Below are 22,208 nucleotides of genomic sequence, written 5' to 3'. Positions count from 1 at the left end.
GCTTTTGCGAGGAACCTAGGAGTGATTTTTGACTCTAATCTAACGTTTGACAAACAGATTAATGCTGTAATCAAGACCAGTTTCCTTAACCTTCGGCTACTTGCTAAAGTGAAGCCATTTCTCTATTTTAGAGACTTTGAAAGAGCTATCCATGGCTTCATTTCATCTCGCCTCGACTACTGTAATAGTCTTTACTCTGAAGTTAGTCTGTCATCAGTTAGCCATCTGCAGCTGCTCCAAAACACTGCAGCACGGTTACTAACTGGCACACGCAAGCGAGACCACATATCCCCCATACTGGCATCATTACACTGGCTGCCAGTTAGTTTTAGAATTAATTTTAAGATTTTATTATTTGTTTTTAAGGCGTTGCACGGGTTAGCACCTTCATACCTTTCTGATCTTTTAAATTGGTACACTCCTGCAAGATCACTGAGGTCTGCGGATGAATTGCTCCTGGCTGTCCTGAGGTCCAGATTTAAGCACAGAGGAGATCGGGCCTTTGCTGTGACTGCTCGTAAATTGTGGAAAAGCTGCCCCTTCACATCAGGACCTCACCAACATTGGACACTTTTTAAAACCTGCCTGAAAACCCACTTTTACTCCATGTCTTTTAAATCAGAATCAGTTTGTATTACTTTTATTTATCTTACTTCTTACTCAAATCTTTTATTTTTATGATTCTTTTTCTTAACTTTTATCATGTCTCCCTATGTTTTTATTTCTTTTGATTATCTTAATTGTACAGCACCTTGGTCAACATTTGTTGTTTTAAATGTGCTATATAAATTAATTTGACTTTGACTTTGACTTTGAACAATTGACTATACTGCATATCTCTGTATCTACTCACATGGCTTCTGTAATTGCGTGAATGTTAATACATTTGTTGTGCAATACCTTTGAGGTTATAAACAAAAACAGAATCAATACCAACTTGTAAATATAAATAAAAGCAGAATGAGTGTCAACAAGTAGCCACTTTTGGCAGGAATTGTTCTCCACACCTCCCACAAACTGCACTACATGAAATTTCCCCTGTGTCCTGTGGTGTGCCAATATCCAGGCTGCCAGGGATCTAGAAAGCAGCTGACTAAGAACCAAAACAATGGTGTGTGACATCCCAGTGCTTTCGTGGGCCGGCCATTTGTGTTTTCTTTGTGGTTTTGCTTTGTCATCAACAGTATTGCTTTTCTACTTTCTGCCACAAAGGCAACAATAATCTCTGGAAGCCCCCAGGCTCAGAGCATGCATGGCAACAGCCAGAGGGTGGTTTGGGGGGCTATTTCGCCATCAGCCACTACTGTGCAGCGCTCAGTCTAGCATGAGACAGCCAAGGGTGAGCAACCAAGTTTTCACACATTAAAGGTGCTAAGGTGGACTAAGCACTCCGGGAATACCACCAGCCCACGGGAGAGAAGTGTGCCATCATGTTTAAGACAAGCTACCGGCATGAGGTGCACAAGGAAAAGTATGAGCGCTCAGATATCTTTGAGGACGATGCTGAAGAATCTGCAGGTATCTCAGCCATCCAGGGCTGGGAGAGCCTCCAGGAGCTCAACAGCCGTTTTGCCCGGTACATCAACAGGGCAAGAGTCTTAGAGCAGCGCAATGCCGTGTTCCGCAAGCAGCTGGAGACACTGCAGCGAATGGAAGAGGCCAGCGGCCTGGAGGAGGCCTTCACAGAGCAGATTGAAGTCAACAGGCAGCGCATTCGAGAGCTGTTCTCCGACCATGCCAAGCTGCAGCGGGAGCTGAAGGATGCTTGCCGCATGCTGGATGAATATACCAACAAGTAAGGGAGTGGGTAGTGGCTGGTGTTTTATGTGTGTAAGGAGTCAAACTTCTTCCTCAGATATGGAGTAATGAGAAAAATCTCATTACTATAGAAATATCATTAGAATGCTAATGAACCCAATACTAAGATGATGATGACGATTGTTGCAAGAAGCGTGGCATTTTTAAAAAGTCTTCAAATGATCCTATTCTATAATCAAGAATCAGAATAGGGCAGTCAGGAAAATTTGTTATAAATGTTTTAAATCATATGTGCTATACTGTGGCACTAGTAATTATAAAACACAATGCTAGACATTAAATTGTGATAATGCTGTGAAGTGTATAAAGGAATCAAATTATATACTTTTATATACTTTTTTTTTCTTTTATCCATAACAAAAAAGCAACACAAGCAAACATCCATCCACCCATTTTCTAATTCTTATCCACTCCAGGGTCATAAGGAAAAGTCTCAAATGTTTGTGAAGTATATCCATGGCTCCAGTATACTATTAGGAAAAACAGAGAGAGGGAGAGAGAGAGGTATTTTTTTTGTAAATAAGGTGAATCAGTTGATTAATTGGAACTGTCTAGAAAGGCCTTGTAATCATCTATCTGCAGGCAGTCTTGCTGCATTATTGATCAGTTAAGAATAACATTGACCAGCTTTGGTTGAATTAGCAGATGAAGGCAGGTGGATTTCAGCATGTATAATCTGGATTTCTTTACTCTGACACATTACAAATACAACAGAGTTTGTTCAGCTATCCTTTCTCACTGTGAGCTTACCATGTCAGCAGGGCATTATATATAAATAATGTGCTGGTATATAGTGTAATCACTGCACTCTGGCTTTATATGGACACATAAATGAGTTCTTTTGTCATTCAGATACAGAAATGAATGTGATTATCAGGAGCAGCTTCGAGGCACACTGGAACAGTTAAACAAGGTAATATCTATAGTTAAAGCTATGTTTGTTTAAGCATCCCTACAAAAGGACATTTATGACTGTGTTTTAGTAAATGTGCACTGTTACTCTCTAACATTTAAGCGTGGAGCATGTGTAAGTAAAAATATAAAAAGCTTCGCACATGATATTTTTGAAAAACTAAAGTTTGCCTTTTTTCCAATGCATTCTTAATTGTATTTTAAAAATTGAAGAAAAGCAGTACCACAATGAAAAGATATTTCATCTGAAAAAAAAAAATATCAGTATAAAGGATCAGATATAATTCATTTGGATTGAAAATACCAGAGCGCTACCACTATGACACTTTGTAGGACAGTAGAGAATTGTTATTTGAATGCAGTCTGTCACTTTGATGTTTTTGTTAAAAAAAAATCACATTGTGGCGCTCAGTTATTTTTTCCTCTCTTGGGTCTCTTTACCTGCAGGAGGCTGACAGTGCTCTACTGAGAAACCTGGAGTACCAGATCCAGTCTCAGTTCCTGCAGGATGACATCAGTTCCACCAGAGACAGACACAAGAAGGTCAGTACTCTAACGGGAAATGATCAAAGTTAACCTAAACCAAAAAAAGGAAATTACCTATGGAGCTTTGCTAACTACTAATCCTCTTAATATCTTATTTAATCATACATTAAGTATTCTCAGCAAGAAGGCATTAAGAGCTCACTGAGATCTGACTTCTATTCTGGCAGTGAATAGTATTAACAGCCAACATAGCGACATAGCAACGAAGCATGTTTGCCTAAGTCAACGAGATTACTATATTTTATTTCATATTTATCTCTTTTTTTAAATATATGGCAATATCTTTTCTAGACAGATCTTGATTGAATACTATGATTGCTACTTGAAAAGTTTATAGCACACCAGATTCTCCTGAGACTAAATGTAGTCTGCAAAAGCACTACTTTATTAAACATTACTGGAATAACATGGACTTTTTTCTGCATATTTACATGAGATTATCATTACCTAACTCACATTTAGGGTTCATAATTAGCAATGCTATTACTTTAGTTGCTATCAGCAGATATTATACTGCTGAAAAAAAGAAAATGTAGAAAAAAGGCAAAGTCATTGTCGTGCTTTGTGCATTAAGTTTCCTTCAAAACTCATTTGCACCAACAAATTATGCTAATTTAAAGGGAAAATAAGCAAATGCTGTACTGACATGGATTAGACGTTTCTCTAAAAATGCTCTGCTTGTTTATGCCATGTGTCATTAAAACATCGATTTAAATGGATAAAACTCTATAAAACACAAATTTTTTTTATCAACTACAAACAAAGAACGCTCATATAATACCCCCCTTTCAGTGTTTAATTACGCTGTGGCATCTAGAAATTGTTTCTTGACAACATAAATAAACTCAAGAGAGTTTTTTTTTGGTCTCGATTTATTGCCTATTCCCCACTCAGTCCTGTTCTTTTTGACCAGGCAGCCCACCTCGGGCTGCAACTCTTTGTTGTGACTCAAATCCTTGAAATTATTGCCAGTGGATATATTATGATGTTCCTGGGGATTTGTGAATTTACTGTCGGTGATGTGAGCGCGGAAAGTATTGCTCAGAAAATGCTCATCATATGACTGGAAAGCACATAGAAAAAATAAAAATAGACCCTCTTTTGTGGTGTAGCAATAGCTAGAAGGTCCAAAACAATGGCTGCAAAAACACTAAAACAAAACAAGACAGCATACTTTGCACAGAATTTCATGCCTAAGCATTTTGTCTCCTTTTTACTTTCACCCAGCGGCGTGTCTGGTAATGAATTAATACATGACTCTGCAATACTGAGATCATGAGCAGATCAATGGGCACTACTGTCAGAGTATTATGTTGGAAATAATAGAGTCCTCTCACATGAATATTGGGCTTGTGGTCTCGAGCTTTGAAGTATCCTTGTGGAAAGACGAAATATAGCTTCTCTTTATTAGAATCTGAGCTCAGCCTATTACAAAAGGATTTGTAAAGAAAGTCTCGGCCATGCTCGAAGTAAATGTTGTGCCATTTATAAATACATTTCAATGGATTGTGATAAAGAAAAGAGAAAGGTTTGTTAGCTGAAGATTTTAGTCTACAAAGTGGAAGAGTTACAGATTTATTTTTTTATTTTCATTTTACTTTTGCAGAGTTTTCTTACTAAAACTTTCCTTTTATATTGTCTTTCTCTCCATAGAACCTTGCAGAGATCCAAACCTATGTAAACATTTTAAAGCAAATCAACCAGACGCTCCCCCTTGTTCCCAATGTGTCAGTTGGCATCTCCGAGGTGAGGTCACTAATGCTGTCATTGTTTGTGTGTATGAGTGTGCATGGCCCTCCCTGGGGGAGAAGATGGTGTTTGCATGTGTGCCAGCCCCGGCTACGTGTCTGGGGTTGATGAGGTTACTGGCTTCTCTGTCCAATTGGTTGCCTGTGACTGCATCTGTGTTTTTGTATACGTGTGTGAGTGCATGTGCAGAAAGCACAGGAGAGAGAAAGTCACAATGCCATCCAGACACATTGACAGGCCTGCAGTATGAGAGTGTCAGGGCACATAATGAAGCAAATGCTGTGAAGAACGGCTGTGCATGCTAATTTTCTAGTAGCTGCGCCACAGTGACAAGTGTTTGTGTGGCAAATTGGAGATTTATTTATATAAACATTTCTCAGAGGCATGTCGACTCTAAATGCAGAAATTGTTTAATTGGTTGAATTAAGTCTCTGCGGGTACTAACAAAGAGCCACAACTCTTGGCTCTGCTGTGCTGAGCTGACATCCAGTGGAAAATAAAGTGTAAGCAAGTGGGCATGACTTGTGCATGTATGGCAGTTCCAGATGTTTCCTTAAAGGACACAGGAGGACGCTGATTGCTGATGAATATGGAAACTGTGTGGCCTTTGGAATCAACAGACCACTTTGAATTGATAGATATAATTTTGTTGCACATGTACAATGACAATAAAGGGGTGTTCTATTTTATTCTACACTCTAGTCTAGTCTATTATATTTGACTGGGTTGAAATGGGGTACTCTTTCTTCTTAAAAAGACAAATGAGGGTATTTTTAGAGGTATAGTCACCCTGCAGGGAGGTTTCAAGAACGTCAAATACATGTATACTACAGATTACTGAAACTACCAGTTTGTCCAGTTAGACTTTAATATGTCACATTGTATTAATGTTGTCTTTCATGTCATCTTGAGATCTAGAAACCAAAGCATGTCTTTTCGGAAAAATATTGGCATGTGCAATTTTTTTGAGAAAATTGTGAGACACATCACTTCTCCTCAACAAAACTTTAATAATATTTATTGGTAGCAGTAATTAATTTAAAGTACATGTGAAGTGTTTTGTATGTTTCTTGGTTTCTTTTTAGTTGTTTTGAATAAAAAAAAATGAAATAAACTTATTTGTCTAAACCTTTAAGCTATATAATAACAATTAAGCTGTTTCAGTCTTATAAATGGATGCCTTTTGAAGGACAGAGAAGCACACCAGCTTGGGACTTCAGTGATGCAGATGTGACTGTCTTTATCTTTGAGGCAAGATTAAAAAAACCCCCATTCTGGGCACATTGTGAGCCAAGCTGATCTCTGTATACTGTATTTGACTCACTGACCTGCCAGCAGTTTGAATGCCTTGTCACGAATGTAATGTGAGTAATTATGAACATTTATCGAATCCCAATTTATCTTTATTTCTACTTGCAGCCTTTAGTTTAGGATGACCTGAAAAGTGTAAATTTCAGAAACGTCCTCTGAGTTTAACCTTTTATTTCACAGCAGAACAGCCTTACATATTGGAGATTGTCAGAGCAGTACAGACCTTTACTGCAGTAGCCGGGATGATACGTTTCAAGTATGGATTGGAAAAAAATGTACAAATGTAACAGCAGAAAAGCCAATAAGTACCGAAAATTACAAACTGTTAAGATCTAAAAGGAATGCATTTCAAATTAACATAAAAAGCCACAAAATTCTTTAAAAATTCCTTACTTTAGGAAGACAGACCTTATTGCTGGCTAAGTATGTGTGGTATTACCTTCATGCTGTAGAGACACACTGCATTTGTCTGCATGTGTTCACTGATTTGTGCTCCATGTGTGAAGGAGCAGGAGAAGCTGCTGGCCCAAAAAAAAGTACCAGTGCTACAGAGTCAGCTGGAGGAATACAAGAGTGCCCTCTGCCAGCTGCAGGCCCAGAAACAGCGACTACAGACTGAGGTGGGTCACCATGACAACAGGAGGTTTCGCCTTAATTACATCATGTTTTTTCTTTTTTCTTTTCTTTCCTTCGCTCTTTTTTTTATCGCCAAGCTGATATTTATAGAAGCACACAAAAGGATTTCTCAAAGGAGCCAAGAGTGTTTTTATTAGAAGAAAACTATATTCCACAAAGACCAGCCCAAACTCCCAGTGGCTGCTGTAACTAAGCTCACTTTTTGAGTTAACTGATGATTCATTTGGTCTAATTCTGCAAACATTATTCAGTTGCAAAATACACATCTGAAAGACTACAATATCACACAGCTCATTATTTGATTTTTCTCAGACCAAAATTCCCAAATCAGTATTTATTCTGACATCTTTGCACATTTGAAAAGCTGCATTTTGTGTGCTTTTGTTCAAGATGACTCAAATATGCTGTCTAATTAATCCGACCTTTCCATTCTAATGCATGGAGTGGGCTGTTATACAATTTATTTACAATAGTTTACATTTTTCAGTATATATATCAATCCGCTGCTCTATAAATTGTGTTTCAGTCTTTTGATACAAGTACACCAATGAATGTCGCCACCTGGCGATATCTGTAAGACATCTGTATCAGTGGATATCCTTAGATATACATACAACTCTCACTCTAAGTGCAAAAGCCTGGACTGTGAGGTAAGGATCCTTTAAAGCTATTCTTGTAAAATTCAAAAGTTGAAACACGAAGCTTGAAATGGAGGTAAAAGGTCCCCTTTAAATAGGTTTTCACCTAACAGCCTGGGTTATGTCACAGCAAAAGATGCTCCAAATGTGCCACTAGGTGTCAGCAACAGCCCTGCTATGGAAGATTAATAAGCTAAAAGGTAGAGTTTTGTCAAAGTAGTGTTTCCTTTCATGAAAGAGAAACACAGCAGTGCTTTATTTCAATAGCACAGGTAACTCAAAAATAAATATATTGTCTGCACTGATTTCAAAGCACATGTTCTTTCATTTGGCTGCTATGCTTTTGATATAAAACCTCTGCTATATGCACAAATAACGATCTTCAGTCAGCTTTTGTTATGCACTATACATACCTGTCTATTTGACTCTGCAGATATAATAAAGATGCATACAGTGGCATTTTGTTAATTCAGAATGTTTCTTAGACACGTTGCAATACCGCTAATAACGTGAATTTCTCCTTGAAATCACCATTGTCTATTCTTCTCTGCCTCTTTCTATTCTATCAGACTACAATGTTGGAGCAAGCCATCAAAAACACCCAGGAGAGCTATGACGATGAGATCCAAATGTACAACGAGAAAATCGAATCTCTGCGGAAAGAGATTGAGGAAACCGAGAGGTCCTTGGAGAAGTACACCAATGAATGTCGCCACCTGGCAATGTACCAGACATCCCTTGAGAATGAGCTGGAGAGGTACAAGAGGATCATTGAGAATGAAGATAACAGGTAGGCTAACACCACTTTGCTTCTATTACACATAAAGATACACTCGCACACACCTGAATGAGAACATTAGTTGCTCACTTCACTGAGTGATCACTAACAGGAATGTCACATACTGCTGGCGCTCAGTAAATCTGGTACAGAGCAATAAATTCATTTAAACTAACAAATTATCACATGGCTAAAAAGGTTTAATCACACAGTCAGCGTGAGCACAGTCTTGCAGCAGCTAAAATAAATGTAATTTAAAAAAAAAAAAAAAAAATTAATTAAAAAAATTAATTAAGTTTCTGAGATCAACATAGATTCAGGCAGTGCACACTTCTGTAAATATTATCTCTCTTAACACCCTACAGTAATAGAGAGAAACAATCAGAGAGCCCCCTATGAGAAAGCCTTTGGCAATGGAGCTATTTTTATTAACAGGCTGGGAAGTGATGGGAAAAAGAAAAGAAAAAAATAGAACACGTTCAAAACCAGACAAATTTGATGTACCTCTTGCAAAACATCCTTTTAATTGTGTGTAAAAACTTCAAAATTTAAAACATTAATACTGTCATGGATAATTTGTATTACCCAGTATTTTTTATGTAACACTTTTGTGGCTTTTTTGACACTTAAAGCCAGAACTGCCAGCATAACTTCCAGGATCACTTTCTTGAAAGACCCTTGGTCACTTGGCCTAAGGGGTCTAAGGAGGTTAGATTTGCTCCTTATGACACTCAGTAGGTTTATTTTCTCTGTGCAATCAGCCAACAGATGGCACTGTGTGACAACAAATGTGTCCTTCCTTACCAGCTCAAGGTTTTTTGTTTTCATGTCAGATTGCCTATATTTAGGTTATTTTATGTGTTATGTGTTATTTCATATTTTGAATCATATGAATGATCAGGTTCCCCTGCACAGGAAAACTGTTCAGAACATCACTGTGTAACAATTTACTGCTCTCTTTCCTGTAGGTTGAATTCAGCAATAATTGGCACTCCCATTACCCTGCTTACCCCTAATTACCGCTACACTCCCAGATCTACTGCATCAAGCAGAGGGAGAGGTAAGGTCACCAAGAACATAAAACATAAAACAGCTAGTTTCATTCAGAGTCTCGGTCGTTATAGTTGAGACACCAACATGTGTCCTTAAAGATTATGTCTAACAAAAGCAATGTCCTTATAATATTTAGAATCTACAAAGATTTAATAGTGCTAGTCTATACATTTTTTTTATTTTATTTATTTATATCTAGTTGACCTAAACCTCATTTGTGTCTAGATATCACACAGGCTATTCAGGAGATCACCAGTATCAAGCCACGACAGAAGATAATGGTTAAGAAGGGCCTGAAGAAGAAGGATCTGACCCCAAAAGATGTGATGGACAGTGGCCAGGAGGAAGAAAACGGAGCCAGTGGAGAGGGTCCAAATGAAGAAACAAAGGCGGTCCAGTCTGAGGAGGTGCAAGAGGAGGGGGTGAAGAGAGAAGAGCAGAGACCTGCTCTCAGTGGAGTGTCTCCACAGGATGTTCCAGATGGAGCTCAGATTAGCAAAGCCTTTGACACTCTCTGTAACATCGTCAGAGAAAGAATGAGGAAGTACAAGAAGCCTGAACCCATCGCTGATTTCTACACCAAGGGTCGTTATGTGCTTGTCACCGGTGACGGAAGCTACCTACATCCCTGCTTCTACACCTCCACGCCATCAGCTGGCCACATCTTTGTTACTATCAGAGATGGAATGATGCCTCCCTATGAACCTTATGGTCGTGACACACCATCCCCTCCACCTCCTCAACCCATGGTAGATCCTAGGCCTCTCAGTCCAACCATGCCTCCCTCTGGAGGAGAAGGAAAGGAGGATAAAAAGGGTGGAATACAAAAGGATAACGGAGAAAAAGGTAAAAACAACAATAGAGAGCCTCAACCTCACTCAAAGGAGCCAAGACCAGTATCTCCACCCTCTGGCCCAAGCTCTGCCCCCAAAGATCCCACCTCAGGTGCTAAACATCCCAAGAAAACTAAGGATGACGACGGCCCAAGTGGGCCCACTCCAAAGCCTGCACCTCGTGGTGCCAGCACCAGCTCCAGTTCAAGTTCCAGCACTAGCACCAGCACCAGCACCAGCTCGACTAGCTTTACTCCAGATGCCATGACTTACGAGAAGGTGGAGGTTGTGGAGTCTGTGGAAAAGTTCTCCAGTGGCCGCAAGATGAAAGGTTATGAGGAAACTTCTGTGGTGGTGGAGACCATGATTGAGAAGTCCAGCAAGAAGAAACACTGAAACCATGTCACCTGACATAAAGGGTCAGAAAACCAGGACCCTACATGAGACAGGTCCTCTAACTGGAAGATAATATTGATACACTTGGACTTCATAATCACCACTGTTTCTAAAACTACTGTTTTAACTCTAATGTTCTTGTCTCTTAGGGAGACCATCCACACATAAAGAGCAACTAGACATTCCTGCTTTGATAAACATTGCTCTTCCATTTGCTTGCAGTCTCTGGTCTTGCGTCCAGAATATGTTTTGCTGGTTCCATAAGTACTGCTGTTGTTGTTCGAGATATTCACTCATACTCATGCTGAGTCCTTTACTGTCTGAAAACTTGGAAAAATGAAAAAAACAAAGCGCCACCTATAAAAAGAGAGAAAAAACACAAAAAATTGAAAACAAAAAGCTGGGCCACCCTTTTTGAACTCTGTCTTAGAACTCTGACCTTCCCCTTTTTAGCTCAATTGTTCAATTGGATGCCACTGCCTGCCCTCAGCACAATTTTGCTGTGTATTAATTTGCTTTGATATATTTAATAATAAAAAAGACCCAAACATCAATTGATACATTGTTGTGTTTGCCTTTACATAACCAATATGTAGCAAGCACTTTATATGTTCTATTAATATATGATAAAAGTCTTTTTTTACTGGACATTGTAGGTGCCTTTGAACATTTAGAAATGGCTTAGGAAGTCTTACTGCCAAGGCTCTAGCATCTGCAAAAAGAATAATAATACGATTTTTTTAAATGTGACCTTACCTTGTTCATAATGTAAGACAATTGTAGGAGACAAACGTGATATAGAGTATGTAAAACACTTCAGAGAAGATTTCTAAGACGTATTTGAACAGATTAGTCTGAAATCTTACTTTATAAAAATATATATATTACTTGGATTACTGCTATTAATTGTGCTAACTTATTTGAGTAAAACTGAATAATGGCTGAGATAATTAAAAGTCTTCATGCTAGTAATGGTCTTTTTCCACATTCTCTCCTCATAAATGAACACTGATTTAAATTTCTGCCCAATGGAGGAAGTGGAAGTAAGCTGTAAAAGCAATTTACTGACATTAGATTTTAAGAGCAACAGTTGCTTACTTACATACCGAACTGCACACTGAAATTAGCACAAGCATTAGCATTTGGATTATGAGGCAGCCTGATGAATGTATATCTGACATTCACGTTGCTTTTAGTTCGGGTTGCATCTGGGTAGGTAGTTCAGACAATTGCTAACTTTCTGCTCTTTGCTGCTGCTCGTTTTTGATTCTGAAAGAGTTTGTTTTGTAGGAAAGTAAGTGTTTTAGCTCTCTTTAGACAATCCTTATTTACATCCTGAAACATTTGTCCAGGAAACACTTTATTTACTGAGTGAAGCCTCTATGCTTTAAAGATTTACAGTCAATACGCTGTTAATAATTTATATGACAGTGATTTATTGGTGCTACATTTTGCCTCTATAAATAAAGGAAGTGTCTATAGTACCTAGGCAAGGAGCATTTTAGGGGGGTTATTCTGTTTATTGAACAGCACAGTACAGAATGAAAGAAACCTGGGAAAGATTAGACGATTTTGCTTGTTGATGTGTTTTACAGTAGGGTGACTGCTATCCTGCCTGTGCTCCAGTTTAAGTGGAGCACATGCAGCATCATGTAACAGAGAATGGCCGGTTTTCTACATGCATTCACTGCCTTTGGCGGTGTATTTCAAATCACTCAAGTGCTTTAATAAACAGCTGAATAGATTTATTATAGTCCATCAAAGATTATGAAATATGAATTGATGACTACAGGCTGCAAAATGAATTACACATTCTTTCCATGTTTATATAAACAGTGCATGTCACAAAAATATAAACAGAAAGAAATAGCACTGCTCTGTTTGCAAGATATTAAACTTTAAGTAGAATGGCACAGAAAATCATTTACAGTCACAAACTGTACAACATTTGGCAGAAGAGAGGTTTAGGGCAGTTAAAGCAAGAGCATGAAAGAGTGGCTTGCGTTTGCTTTATGTACAGTTCTGTAGAGTGTAAAAACCCAGGTGATATAGTTTGTTTTCTCTCTATAGAATAGATTATTGAAGGTTACACTTTTATCATGACTGGATTACAAGAAACATTCATCGAAGGGGCTAATTTTAACATCTGATAACAAAAAGCAGAGACAGGAGAGGAACAGAGGTAGACCAAAGGGAGGATAACAAGGGACTTAGGAGAAATTAAGAGATGCAGTGAAATTTTAGAGAAGGACAGAGCGAGACTGCAGAAGGAAGATAGGTGATAGGTGAGCTGGCAACATGCAGATGGGATTCTAGTTGTTTTTACTGAGCAAACTCTTCAGACTTCTCTCTACAGCCTCATCCAGCTCCTCCTCCAGCTCCTCCTTTTTGGACATGGCTAGTTTGGACTGATAATCACGTACTATCTGGTCTATATAAGGGGCACTTTGTGTTCCGTGCAGCATGAGAGTCCACTCCTTCAGGACCCCTCGCTGTGGCTCGTCACCCTGAAAGCCCACCTCAAGGACCCAGGTCCCACGGGGGTCCTCTCCCCAGGTATGCGTGGTCATGAAGGGCCACTTGTCAAAGCCCACCTTGGAGTCATCATCACGGGGCCTTCGGCTCAACAGTATGGATTTTGTGCCCATTGGTGAGGTCATGTTGATGTTGAGGTCACCACGGCGGCTGGCATTGACAGTGACTACAGCCTGAACATGCTCCAGGTAGCGGACAAAGTTGTCCTTTCCCTGACAGGCTTCAGTGGTTATGGCCAGCACCAGCTTGTTACCAGACTGGATTTTACTGGGGAAGAAGAATCAGATTGGAGAAATGAAAACTGCATGTTAGAGAAACATAGCAAAGTAACATAACAGCTATAAAAGAGAATGATGAAACAAGACCATGTAGTATATGTAGTAAGTATTATATGGCATTGGACAATGGCACCGGGAATCCCTGAATGTAATCGTCAGAGAACAGGTGAAAGAACCGTCACCTTTTACCTGCTCTTATTTTAATGTTCCAGTAAATACAGCACCTGACCTACTTTTTTCAACAGAACCAGCCAACCCTGACAAAAAAATGAAGCACCTTTTTTTCTTGTTCCCTTATTGCACAAAAGCAGTCATGACTGTCATGTCTGATTAATTTACTCTGTACTTTTTTTGTTGCGGTGAGAATAATATGCTCTTTGGTCAACATTAAAAGACCACCTACTTGATATTCTAGAAGTAACCAGTTTGCAATGAGTCTAAAGCTTGTTTTCCAAAATTTAGAGCACAGATGTCATAATTTCTTCTTACTCAATGATTTCACAGGTGTTCCCTATTTGTTAAATTGACTGGTAGTTGCATAGCACCTTTTTACTACAAGTCTCACACAGTGCTTTTATTCTAATAGATGTCTATTATTGCATATGATCAAAATTTCTACTGATTTCTAGGCTCATCATGAGATTTGCTGTTTGCTATGATAGCTGGTTTCTCAAGTCTTGTCGCTTTTTGGTCGGTAAGATGTACTTTTATATCTCCCTGGGTGATGGGAAGAAAGAGTGGGAACACAGCAGGGTAGGGGTGGTGGCCAAAGGCTGTGAAGAGGCTTAATAACATTATTAGAGGCTAAGGCCACATCACAGCAGTGGGAAATGGGCCTGGTTTAGGGGGTGAAGAGAGGGAAGCCGAGAAGAAACACAGAAACTGAGTGAGAGAGAGACGCGTGGAACAGTATTCAGTTTGAAAAATGATTAATAGAGCGCTATGCAGAGCACAGCGAGGTGAGTGCAGTGGTGAGCTGATGAAGTAAATTGCTATTCCCAGAAAAACAGAACAGTTCGTAGCGCAGTATTGCACAACAAGTTACACCCTGTGATAAGAAATTTGAAAAAGCCAAATATAAGAGCTTTGTTTTTTCTCCATCAACATTAGAAGTGTTATATGTAAAAAGCCTGTACCTGTAAAGAAGAAACACTTCTTTAAAAACATGTAGTTAATGTCTGAATGTACTACAACAGCTTTTCTTGGCATCTTCATTTTTAAAAGCATTATTCTTGGGGAGTTAACTAGTGATTTATTTTTTTTATTACAGCGTGTACATATGAACCTAAAAAGGGGATCTTGTGTGCAGCAGCTGCATTGTGCCCATCAGTTAACATGCAAGAGTAATTACAGCAGTCAGCTGTGGAGCAGGGACAGGGATGCCTCTGAAGGGCAGGACCAGTGGAGATTAAAAACAAACCTGCCACACAGCGTGGCACTGTGTGCCAGCTCCACTGATAATGAGAAGTTCTCCTCCAGCAAAGTAAGCTGCAGCGAGCCCGAGCAGCTATCAGATCAGTGCTGAGAGTGTGTTTGCTAGAATGGCGATGTTAGTGTTTATTGCTTTTCTCCGCTGATACAATATCATCAGAGGTGGGCTTGTTGTAATTATAGCTCTACCACAATAGAGGCAGCAAAAACCCTGCAGTGCTGCTTTGGAAACAGTGAACTGATGAAAAATATGGCACAGCTGGCAATATAGCTTTTAACACACCCATCAAAAGAAGAGAGAGGTTTCTTTTGGAGCTTCTTAACTATGAACACCACCCCACTACTCATTTTTCCCTGAGATATGCAAACTTTTTTCATGTCAATGTAAAAAAAAAGGTTATTTTTTGTTTTGGGGTTTTGGTTTGGTTTTTGCACTGGAACCTTAAATATCCAGATAATAATGACAGTGTAAAGTCACCAGCACTCTGTATAAGAGAGCAGGTTCTTTCCATCATTTGCATGTGGCCTCCCCAGGGATGCAATAAAAGCTGTACCATGCTCTTTTTTTATCTGTCACTGAACTCAGGGGAGGGACACACAGAAACACACACACGCAGGCACACAAAGGAACATTTTCACACCATGTTGTCGTGACTGAATCGTCTGTGAAGCTCTGATTAGAGACCGAAATAAGGTACTGTGGGTGTTGATGGTGGAAGAAAATACAAAGACGGACTGTATTCACTCAGCTTTTTATCTTCACCCACACACTGACATTTTCACAATACATGTTAAAGCATTACTTTAGGTCACACACATCTACACAAATGTACACCTCCGCCAGGATTGATGGCATTTCCAGGGAACTCCAAGCCTACTTGTGTTGCTCTAATTAGAGCAAATAAGAGGGATGGAGGAAACCACCAGGCATCACACACTCAAGCTCAAAGCCTTACGATATGACAGATGAATGGATAGCAGAACCCTTGTGACGGGTGCAGTGGTGGGGACAGGGGAATCAGAGGAAGAGGTGATGTGAGTGGATAAGAGAGGACGACAGAGATGGAGATTGGAAGCACAGCGAAGTGAAAGCAAGGCTGTAGATGGACAAAATACAGGGAGAGATAATGTACTGATGTAGTGAGGATAAGACGAAAGGGAGGACACATTAACTACAGCTGCATCTGTGAAATATGAGGGCAGAGACTGAAGCTGCCAGAGCTCAAACTGATGTAGTTAACATTATTTCATATGAGAAATGCATCATGCTTAGAATGATATAGTCATTTTAAAGGAATCCCATCCAAAAACTATATTGCCTCCTTCCCGCCAACTCCTGATGTAGCCACAACTTGATTACGCACTCAGACATATGACTCATAAAGGTCACTTGTAACAGGCATGCAGTTTTAAGCATGTTACATATTCCCTTCTGTGCTTTAGTAATTCTGTTGCTAAAGATGCTCTCCAGACATTTTTTAGACATAGATTTGTTCTGAGTGCACACTGGGCAACAACAATAGTAATGGTAACATTAGCAAATTAAAGGAAAATCAACAAAATCTTAAAGATCTCATGAAATCTCCTGGAGACAAGGACCAAAGCTGTTGTTTTAATGGTGGTGGTGTAGAACGTTACCTTAGACATCAGGTCAAAATATCACTTAGGTTGTGATTTAGTTCACTGTGTATTTCACATTATTGCCATACTCAAACATCCAGTGACTGCTTGTATCCTATGATTTGGAGTATTGTCATCCTGGAAGAGACCACTCCCAGCAGAACAGAGGTGTTCCATCATAGGATAAATGTAATTATCATCCATAGCAACTTTCTGGACCCAAACCATGCCAGCAGTTCCCCTACCCCTCACCCTCACGGCTTTAGAGAACCACCATATCACCTTTCTCTGTAGGCGAGTGCAGGCTTTTCCTTTATTTTATCCCCTATCTGTAGTTGTATTGACAGAAAATCCTTCTAGTAAGTGCAGATTTCATGATGTGCACTCAGTCACCTCGCTTCCACAGCTAAATTAGTCATCTGATAAACTGAGCGCATACATCATTCTTCTTGATGAAGGTCAAACATCCCAGGGAAGTAAAATTAGCAAAACTGTCGCTATCAATCAAAACAAGACAAGACTAGACAAAATGCTCAAATCTATATTACCACTTTAGATGTTTCATTTAACTGAAATTTAAAAATGTAATTCAGTCGGTGCCTTGACTCGTGCTCCTCTCCCAGGGTATTCAATGTTGACTTTTTAAAATTTTCAAAACCAGCAGAGAGACTGAGGACCCAATCCAAACATTACAGCATCATGAAGTAGACACTCCCTTTGCAATGTTTTATTGAATTAGCCATACTGGGATTACCCAGTAATTAGTTGATTGTGTCTTTTGCACTCAGCAGGGTTTCCCTTTCAAAATTTTGGAAAAAAAAGCAGTTTGAGATTGTGGACTATACAGTGTACACATGTAATATCCAGCATTTGGGGCACAAGAAACTGCAGAATAAATAGAAATGTGACTCACTGGACTTCCTGAATGGATCCAGCTACACAGTGAAAACGCTCAGGCACAGTTTTCCATTCCTTTGCCATTTTCACCATGCCCCCAGCATCCAGCACGCCGTAGCCAAAAAGGTGATTGAACTCGAGTCCCACGCCATTCCTTCGCCACTGGTGAACTTCGTCATGGAGCTGGTTTCTCTTAGAAGTTAGGACTGACAGGTGCTGCATGTCTCTCCATGTCAGGTTAGGGCTGTGATGGATTGACAGTCACGAGCGCACATATGACAAAGGCAAGGGGGAAAAAAAGAGTGACAGAGAAGAGACGGCATTGTAGGTTAGCTGTGGTAGGGCTAACTAGAAAAACACTGAAAGCTTAGTTACAAGTAGTAAAAGCAAAAGAAAACAAATGTTACAATTGTAAACATTTCTGATTCATGGGTTTGCTGAAATTAAATGCTTTCAATTATCTAAACATCATAGAGTCTATGCTTGGAGGCAGAAGGTTGCTTTTGTCTGTCTCCCTCCATTATATTGGCTGTGTGTAGTGAAAGCTTTGTTCTGGCTGACTCACTGACTCCTGCTGCTGCACGATTCAAGTGTGTTTGGGCAGTAAAAAGGCTTGTGGGTTATTTGCCGCCGGACAGGGTGAGCATCCGCTCCTCCCAACAGCAACATCATTATTGTGTGTGCAAAGCAAACACCGTTTCTTTACTCAACTTCACTATCTGGTGTTAGTTAAAGGCAAGAGAATCTTGTCACCCTTTAACGTGAGAAATGAAGCATCTGAGAAAAGGAAACGTCTCCCCTCAAGGATTATAGAAGCTGTAATTCTCCAGGTTTCATAATAATGTGTGGGTGGGTTTGCTTAAGTGGTAAATGTTTTCAATTACTTTCTGATCCACAAGGATCCTTTTCTTTAGAACTAATGAAACTCATAAAGTGAATTCTATCTTGTAATGGACTGTAAATGGCATGATTAACAGATTTAGTATGACACATCAAGGATGGAATCCGTAGATTGCAAAGATTAGCCTCTAGACAGAAATATTTTCAGCAAGCTAAGATAATAAGTGATTTTTTTTTTTGTATCATCTGGCATATATGGGAAAGTACTGAGACCGCTTAAAAGAAAATAAACTGAATTTCTTTTAGCCTTGCACTAAGGTATAAAGAGCATTGATCCAGGGTTATTTGTGCCGTTGGTACAAACATACATTGAGTCTGTGCTCTGTGGGTGTTAGAGTGAGTGCAGTTTTTCCTTTTCATTCGCCTCACAGTGATAAATAAGCAACTCTGTGAAGAGTGGAGAGATTATTTGTGCTCTCAAGGAGTTTAGATGCACACAGACAGAGGACGTTAAAGACATTACTGCAAAAATACATAAAAGCTCGAGGTTGTACTTAAAAATAAAGAGTAACTCAGAAATAAATGGCATAAAAACAAACTGAAGATTGTCCAGATCTAAAGGTTAAAATGATACCTCGTGATTATCACTTTCTCAAGCAGAGCGAAGTTGAATAAGGAAACCTAATTATGTTTTTATACAGGCAGTCTGTCTAAATCAATAATCACAATTATTATAGCCCTTTGAAAGGGCCAGTAGAGTACATACTTAGCCTCAAGAGCCAGAGCAAAGACACCAGCTGCCTCTGGCGCTGCTGCTGAGGTTCCCGAGTGACGCAGTGTGCAGTTCCCATACAGATCTGTAGTAGCCTAAAATAATCACAAAAAGACAGCTTTATACGTAGAAGATTAACATTTTTTTATCGTTTACGTTTGTTCTTAGAAGGCACTCTTCAAGTACAAGTAAAAAAAAAAAATATATCAAAGTAATTTTAATGTTTATTTTGTGTAGTTGATTTTGCCATTGTTGCAAATATGCAAAAAGATGTAATGTCATAATCAAAATTTCACTTTAATAAGTCAGTAATATGTTATAATAATTGTTGTATTAAATCAGATAACTCAATATACATAAAGCAAATCCAATTTTTCTTCATATATGGTACACAATTTCATTAAAGGACTTTGTGAAATACAAATACATGTTGTGGACATGGGGAACATGGACAAAAAAATTGTATGAAATAACAGTGATTTTGTCTGAAATAGACACAGTTGTGTAGTGGAAATCAGTGCATGTGCTTAGCAAGACGTCCGAAAGCCACAACTCCAGACCTGTTACTGATCCATTATGAAATAATTTAAAAAAAAAAATACAGCAAATGTGGCCCAGAGCTCAAATCAAACATTAGGCCAAAAAGGGGAAAAATTACAATGGCTGGTCTCCTCGGTTCCCGCTTACAGAGTGACGCGTGATGCAAGCCAGTGGCAAACATGCTGTTGTCCTATTTTGAACCATATTGCTGGCATCAAATTAAAAATGAGCACAAATTTTAAAAGAATATATACATCCATGCATTCAGTTTTTTGCACTTGACATGTTGTATTTATACTATTTTCAATGAAATCCTTTATTTAACATATTTTCGTTGTCTTTGCATATATTATCATTATGTTAGTGAGAGTGCACAAGATACAGAACAACCTTTTTATTATGTTTCTGCACAAATATAAAAAGAGATAGAGAGATATGCATGACCAGGGTGCTTTGGCTGAACTGCTGTGCACACACATTGAGAAAATGTATGTTTATGTCTCTGAATAAACATTGTTTTCAATTTTAATTTGTGCTTAATTAGAAATGATAACAGACTGACATTAATTAGAGGGGAAACCCTTGGGAAGATCCATGACTTTGTCAACAGCCAAAGGTGATTTGCATAATCGCTTATGCTGCCTTTGCATGCTTCATTCATAAGCAGGTTATATAGGATGTTGATCAATTTATGTGCATACGAAGACAGAAGAGCAATTATTATTATATATTATTATCCTGGGATTATCCTAAAACAACCCAAGAAGGTCATGCATTTGTTCTTCACGTAAATGTGCAGGTAGCCTTGAGTCAGCTGTACTTACACGCACTCACACAAACACATAGACACCCATCATGCAATTAAATGCTGGGCTGTACGTCACAATGAGGAGCGATTCTTCCATCAGAAACTCTATTTTTCAGAACCAACCCACAATTACAGCTTCATAAGTTACATTCATAGTATCTTCTGACTGCAGGGCAAATTGAAAAGCTATTTACAGTTCCATCTATGAATCAGAAGAGCCATCGTTTAAAGGCATTTAACATCACAAACGAGCCTTGAGTCATCTTTGAATGCTAAAAGATCAGGAACCCTGAACTATCAAAACATTTGATAGACATTATGGCAAACATTTGAGGTTGTTTCTCCTTTCAGAACTGTGTTGCACATTGAGATAAAATAAAACACAAGCACACTCACCACTCCAGCCTCTGGGTTCCTCTTCCGTCCATTACTGAATGTAGATGCCAGGGTGGATGAGCAGCTCTCATCATACAGAGCAGTGCGCCCATCGTTGATGGCAGAGTTGATGGAGATTGTCCACATACTTGAGGCATAACCATCGCAGTTACAGTCATCATAGCTACCACCATCTCCTGAGGCCCAGACATAGATGCTGCCTTTCCCTCCGCGCCCCTAAAACAACATTATCATCATGATCCCAGTGAAATGAAAGTGTGTCACAGTTCTTCTCTTTTTCGCTGGAATTCATTTGGGTGAAATGAAAATTGCAAATCTGAGAGTTTATGATGCATGTCAATGTGCGATACTTTGCTTAGAACTTTAAATCATTCAATAACAGGACTCCTGTGTATATTTCTCAATTACTCACTGACAACAAGCCAGTCAGACCTCCCTTGTCACAGGTGGTGGTTTCCTATTTGGAATCATTTCTTTTAGTCACTTCGGGCGTGCTCTTCAGAAGAAACTGCTTAATCACCCACTGCCCACTGAAAGCTGGCAAGACTGTGCTGTCTTTTGGCAGGTGGGGTTTTTTTTTTATTTGTTTAATCATTTGTCTTCTTTATTATTTCATGAAGTAGAAAGAAGGATCTGGGGAAAACTGGCAGGGAGTAAATGAACAATCTTACATTATTAAAGGACACAGAGGATAGCGTTTAAGCAAAACACATAAACTCCACTGGCCCACGCTGTCCAGCCCACTGGTATTAAAATAAATTGCATTCTAGAGCTAAATAAATTTTATTGTGATATTCTGTGCCTGTAAGCATGCAAAGCAGGCAGATCTCATTAGATAATCATTAGATAATCTCATTAGAAGGTCGTAATATTAAAAAAAGAAACAATGTTATTGATGAAAAATTTTGTGATCGCATGAATGATAGCACCAAGAAAAAAGAAAGCACTCAAAAGAATTCAGTGAAATTTCTATTGTGTACCGGAACTGGCAACTCACACAGGCACACTAGCCTGTTTTATCCTGTCTCTTCCATTACAGCACGTAAATTGGCATTGCTACAGTCAAGGAAGGTAAAATGACAGCATTTTTTTGTCTTTTTTTCTACACCTCATTCTGCAAATTCAAACACAGTAAAATGACATCTTTGTTACCGATAGAGTGCCTTGAAACATGAAACAACTGACTGTGGCTCCACGCAGAGAGCATCCTCCTCACCAAATGCTGCACCTGTTCTACAAAAGGCCGACCATTTCCCCACAGAACAAAGGATCAAGTGGAGGAGGAGTGCCATGTCCTACCTTTCATGATGCTTATTTATCTCTTTTTATTTGAAATGCAAAAAGAGGTTTGAGTATTGTTGAGCACACCTATGTGCTTTAGGCCTTCTGCAATCTGTCTCCTGCACTATCCAAACAAAGTG

At 39.1% G+C, this 22,208-nt stretch overlaps 2 protein-coding genes across 2 annotated transcripts in view; one reads left to right on the top strand and one right to left on the bottom strand.

Annotated features, from left to right (window-relative positions):
• The first annotated feature begins 1,430 nt into the window (after nucleotides 1-1,430).
• On the top strand, nucleotides 1,431-11,202 carry LOC116333556 (filensin). Its single transcript, XM_039622118.1, has 8 exons — nucleotides 1,431-1,795; nucleotides 2,671-2,731; nucleotides 3,178-3,273; nucleotides 4,930-5,022; nucleotides 6,843-6,956; nucleotides 8,180-8,400; nucleotides 9,357-9,448; nucleotides 9,667-11,202. Exons 1-8 carry the CDS (start codon nucleotides 1,431-1,433, stop codon nucleotides 10,668-10,670), a joined length of 2,046 nt encoding a protein of 681 aa, XP_039478052.1. The 3' UTR covers nucleotides 10,671-11,202.
• Nucleotides 11,203-12,471: 1,269 nt separating this feature from the next.
• pcsk2 (proprotein convertase subtilisin/kexin type 2) overlaps nucleotides 12,472-22,208 on the bottom strand; it is a 30,356-nt gene continuing 20,619 nt past the window's right edge. The window contains exons 9-12 of the mRNA XM_031756989.2: nucleotides 20,788-21,003; nucleotides 19,038-19,138; nucleotides 17,448-17,675; nucleotides 12,472-13,472 (exon numbers count right to left, since the gene is read on the bottom strand). Of these exons, the coding sequence (XP_031612849.1) occupies nucleotides 12,983-13,472; nucleotides 17,448-17,675; nucleotides 19,038-19,138; nucleotides 20,788-21,003 (1,035 nt within the window). The 3' untranslated portion in view covers nucleotides 12,472-12,982. The remainder of the gene's footprint in view (nucleotides 13,473-17,447; nucleotides 17,676-19,037; nucleotides 19,139-20,787; nucleotides 21,004-22,208) is intronic.

The sequence above is a fragment of the Oreochromis aureus genome, linkage group 13, assembly GCF_013358895.1.
Source record: "Oreochromis aureus strain Israel breed Guangdong linkage group 13, ZZ_aureus, whole genome shotgun sequence".
In the NCBI taxonomy this organism is placed as follows: Eukaryota; Metazoa; Chordata; class Actinopteri; order Cichliformes; family Cichlidae; genus Oreochromis; species Oreochromis aureus.
The sequence above is the reverse complement of the archived record's forward strand: the minus strand, read 5'-3'. Positions and strand labels throughout refer to the sequence as shown.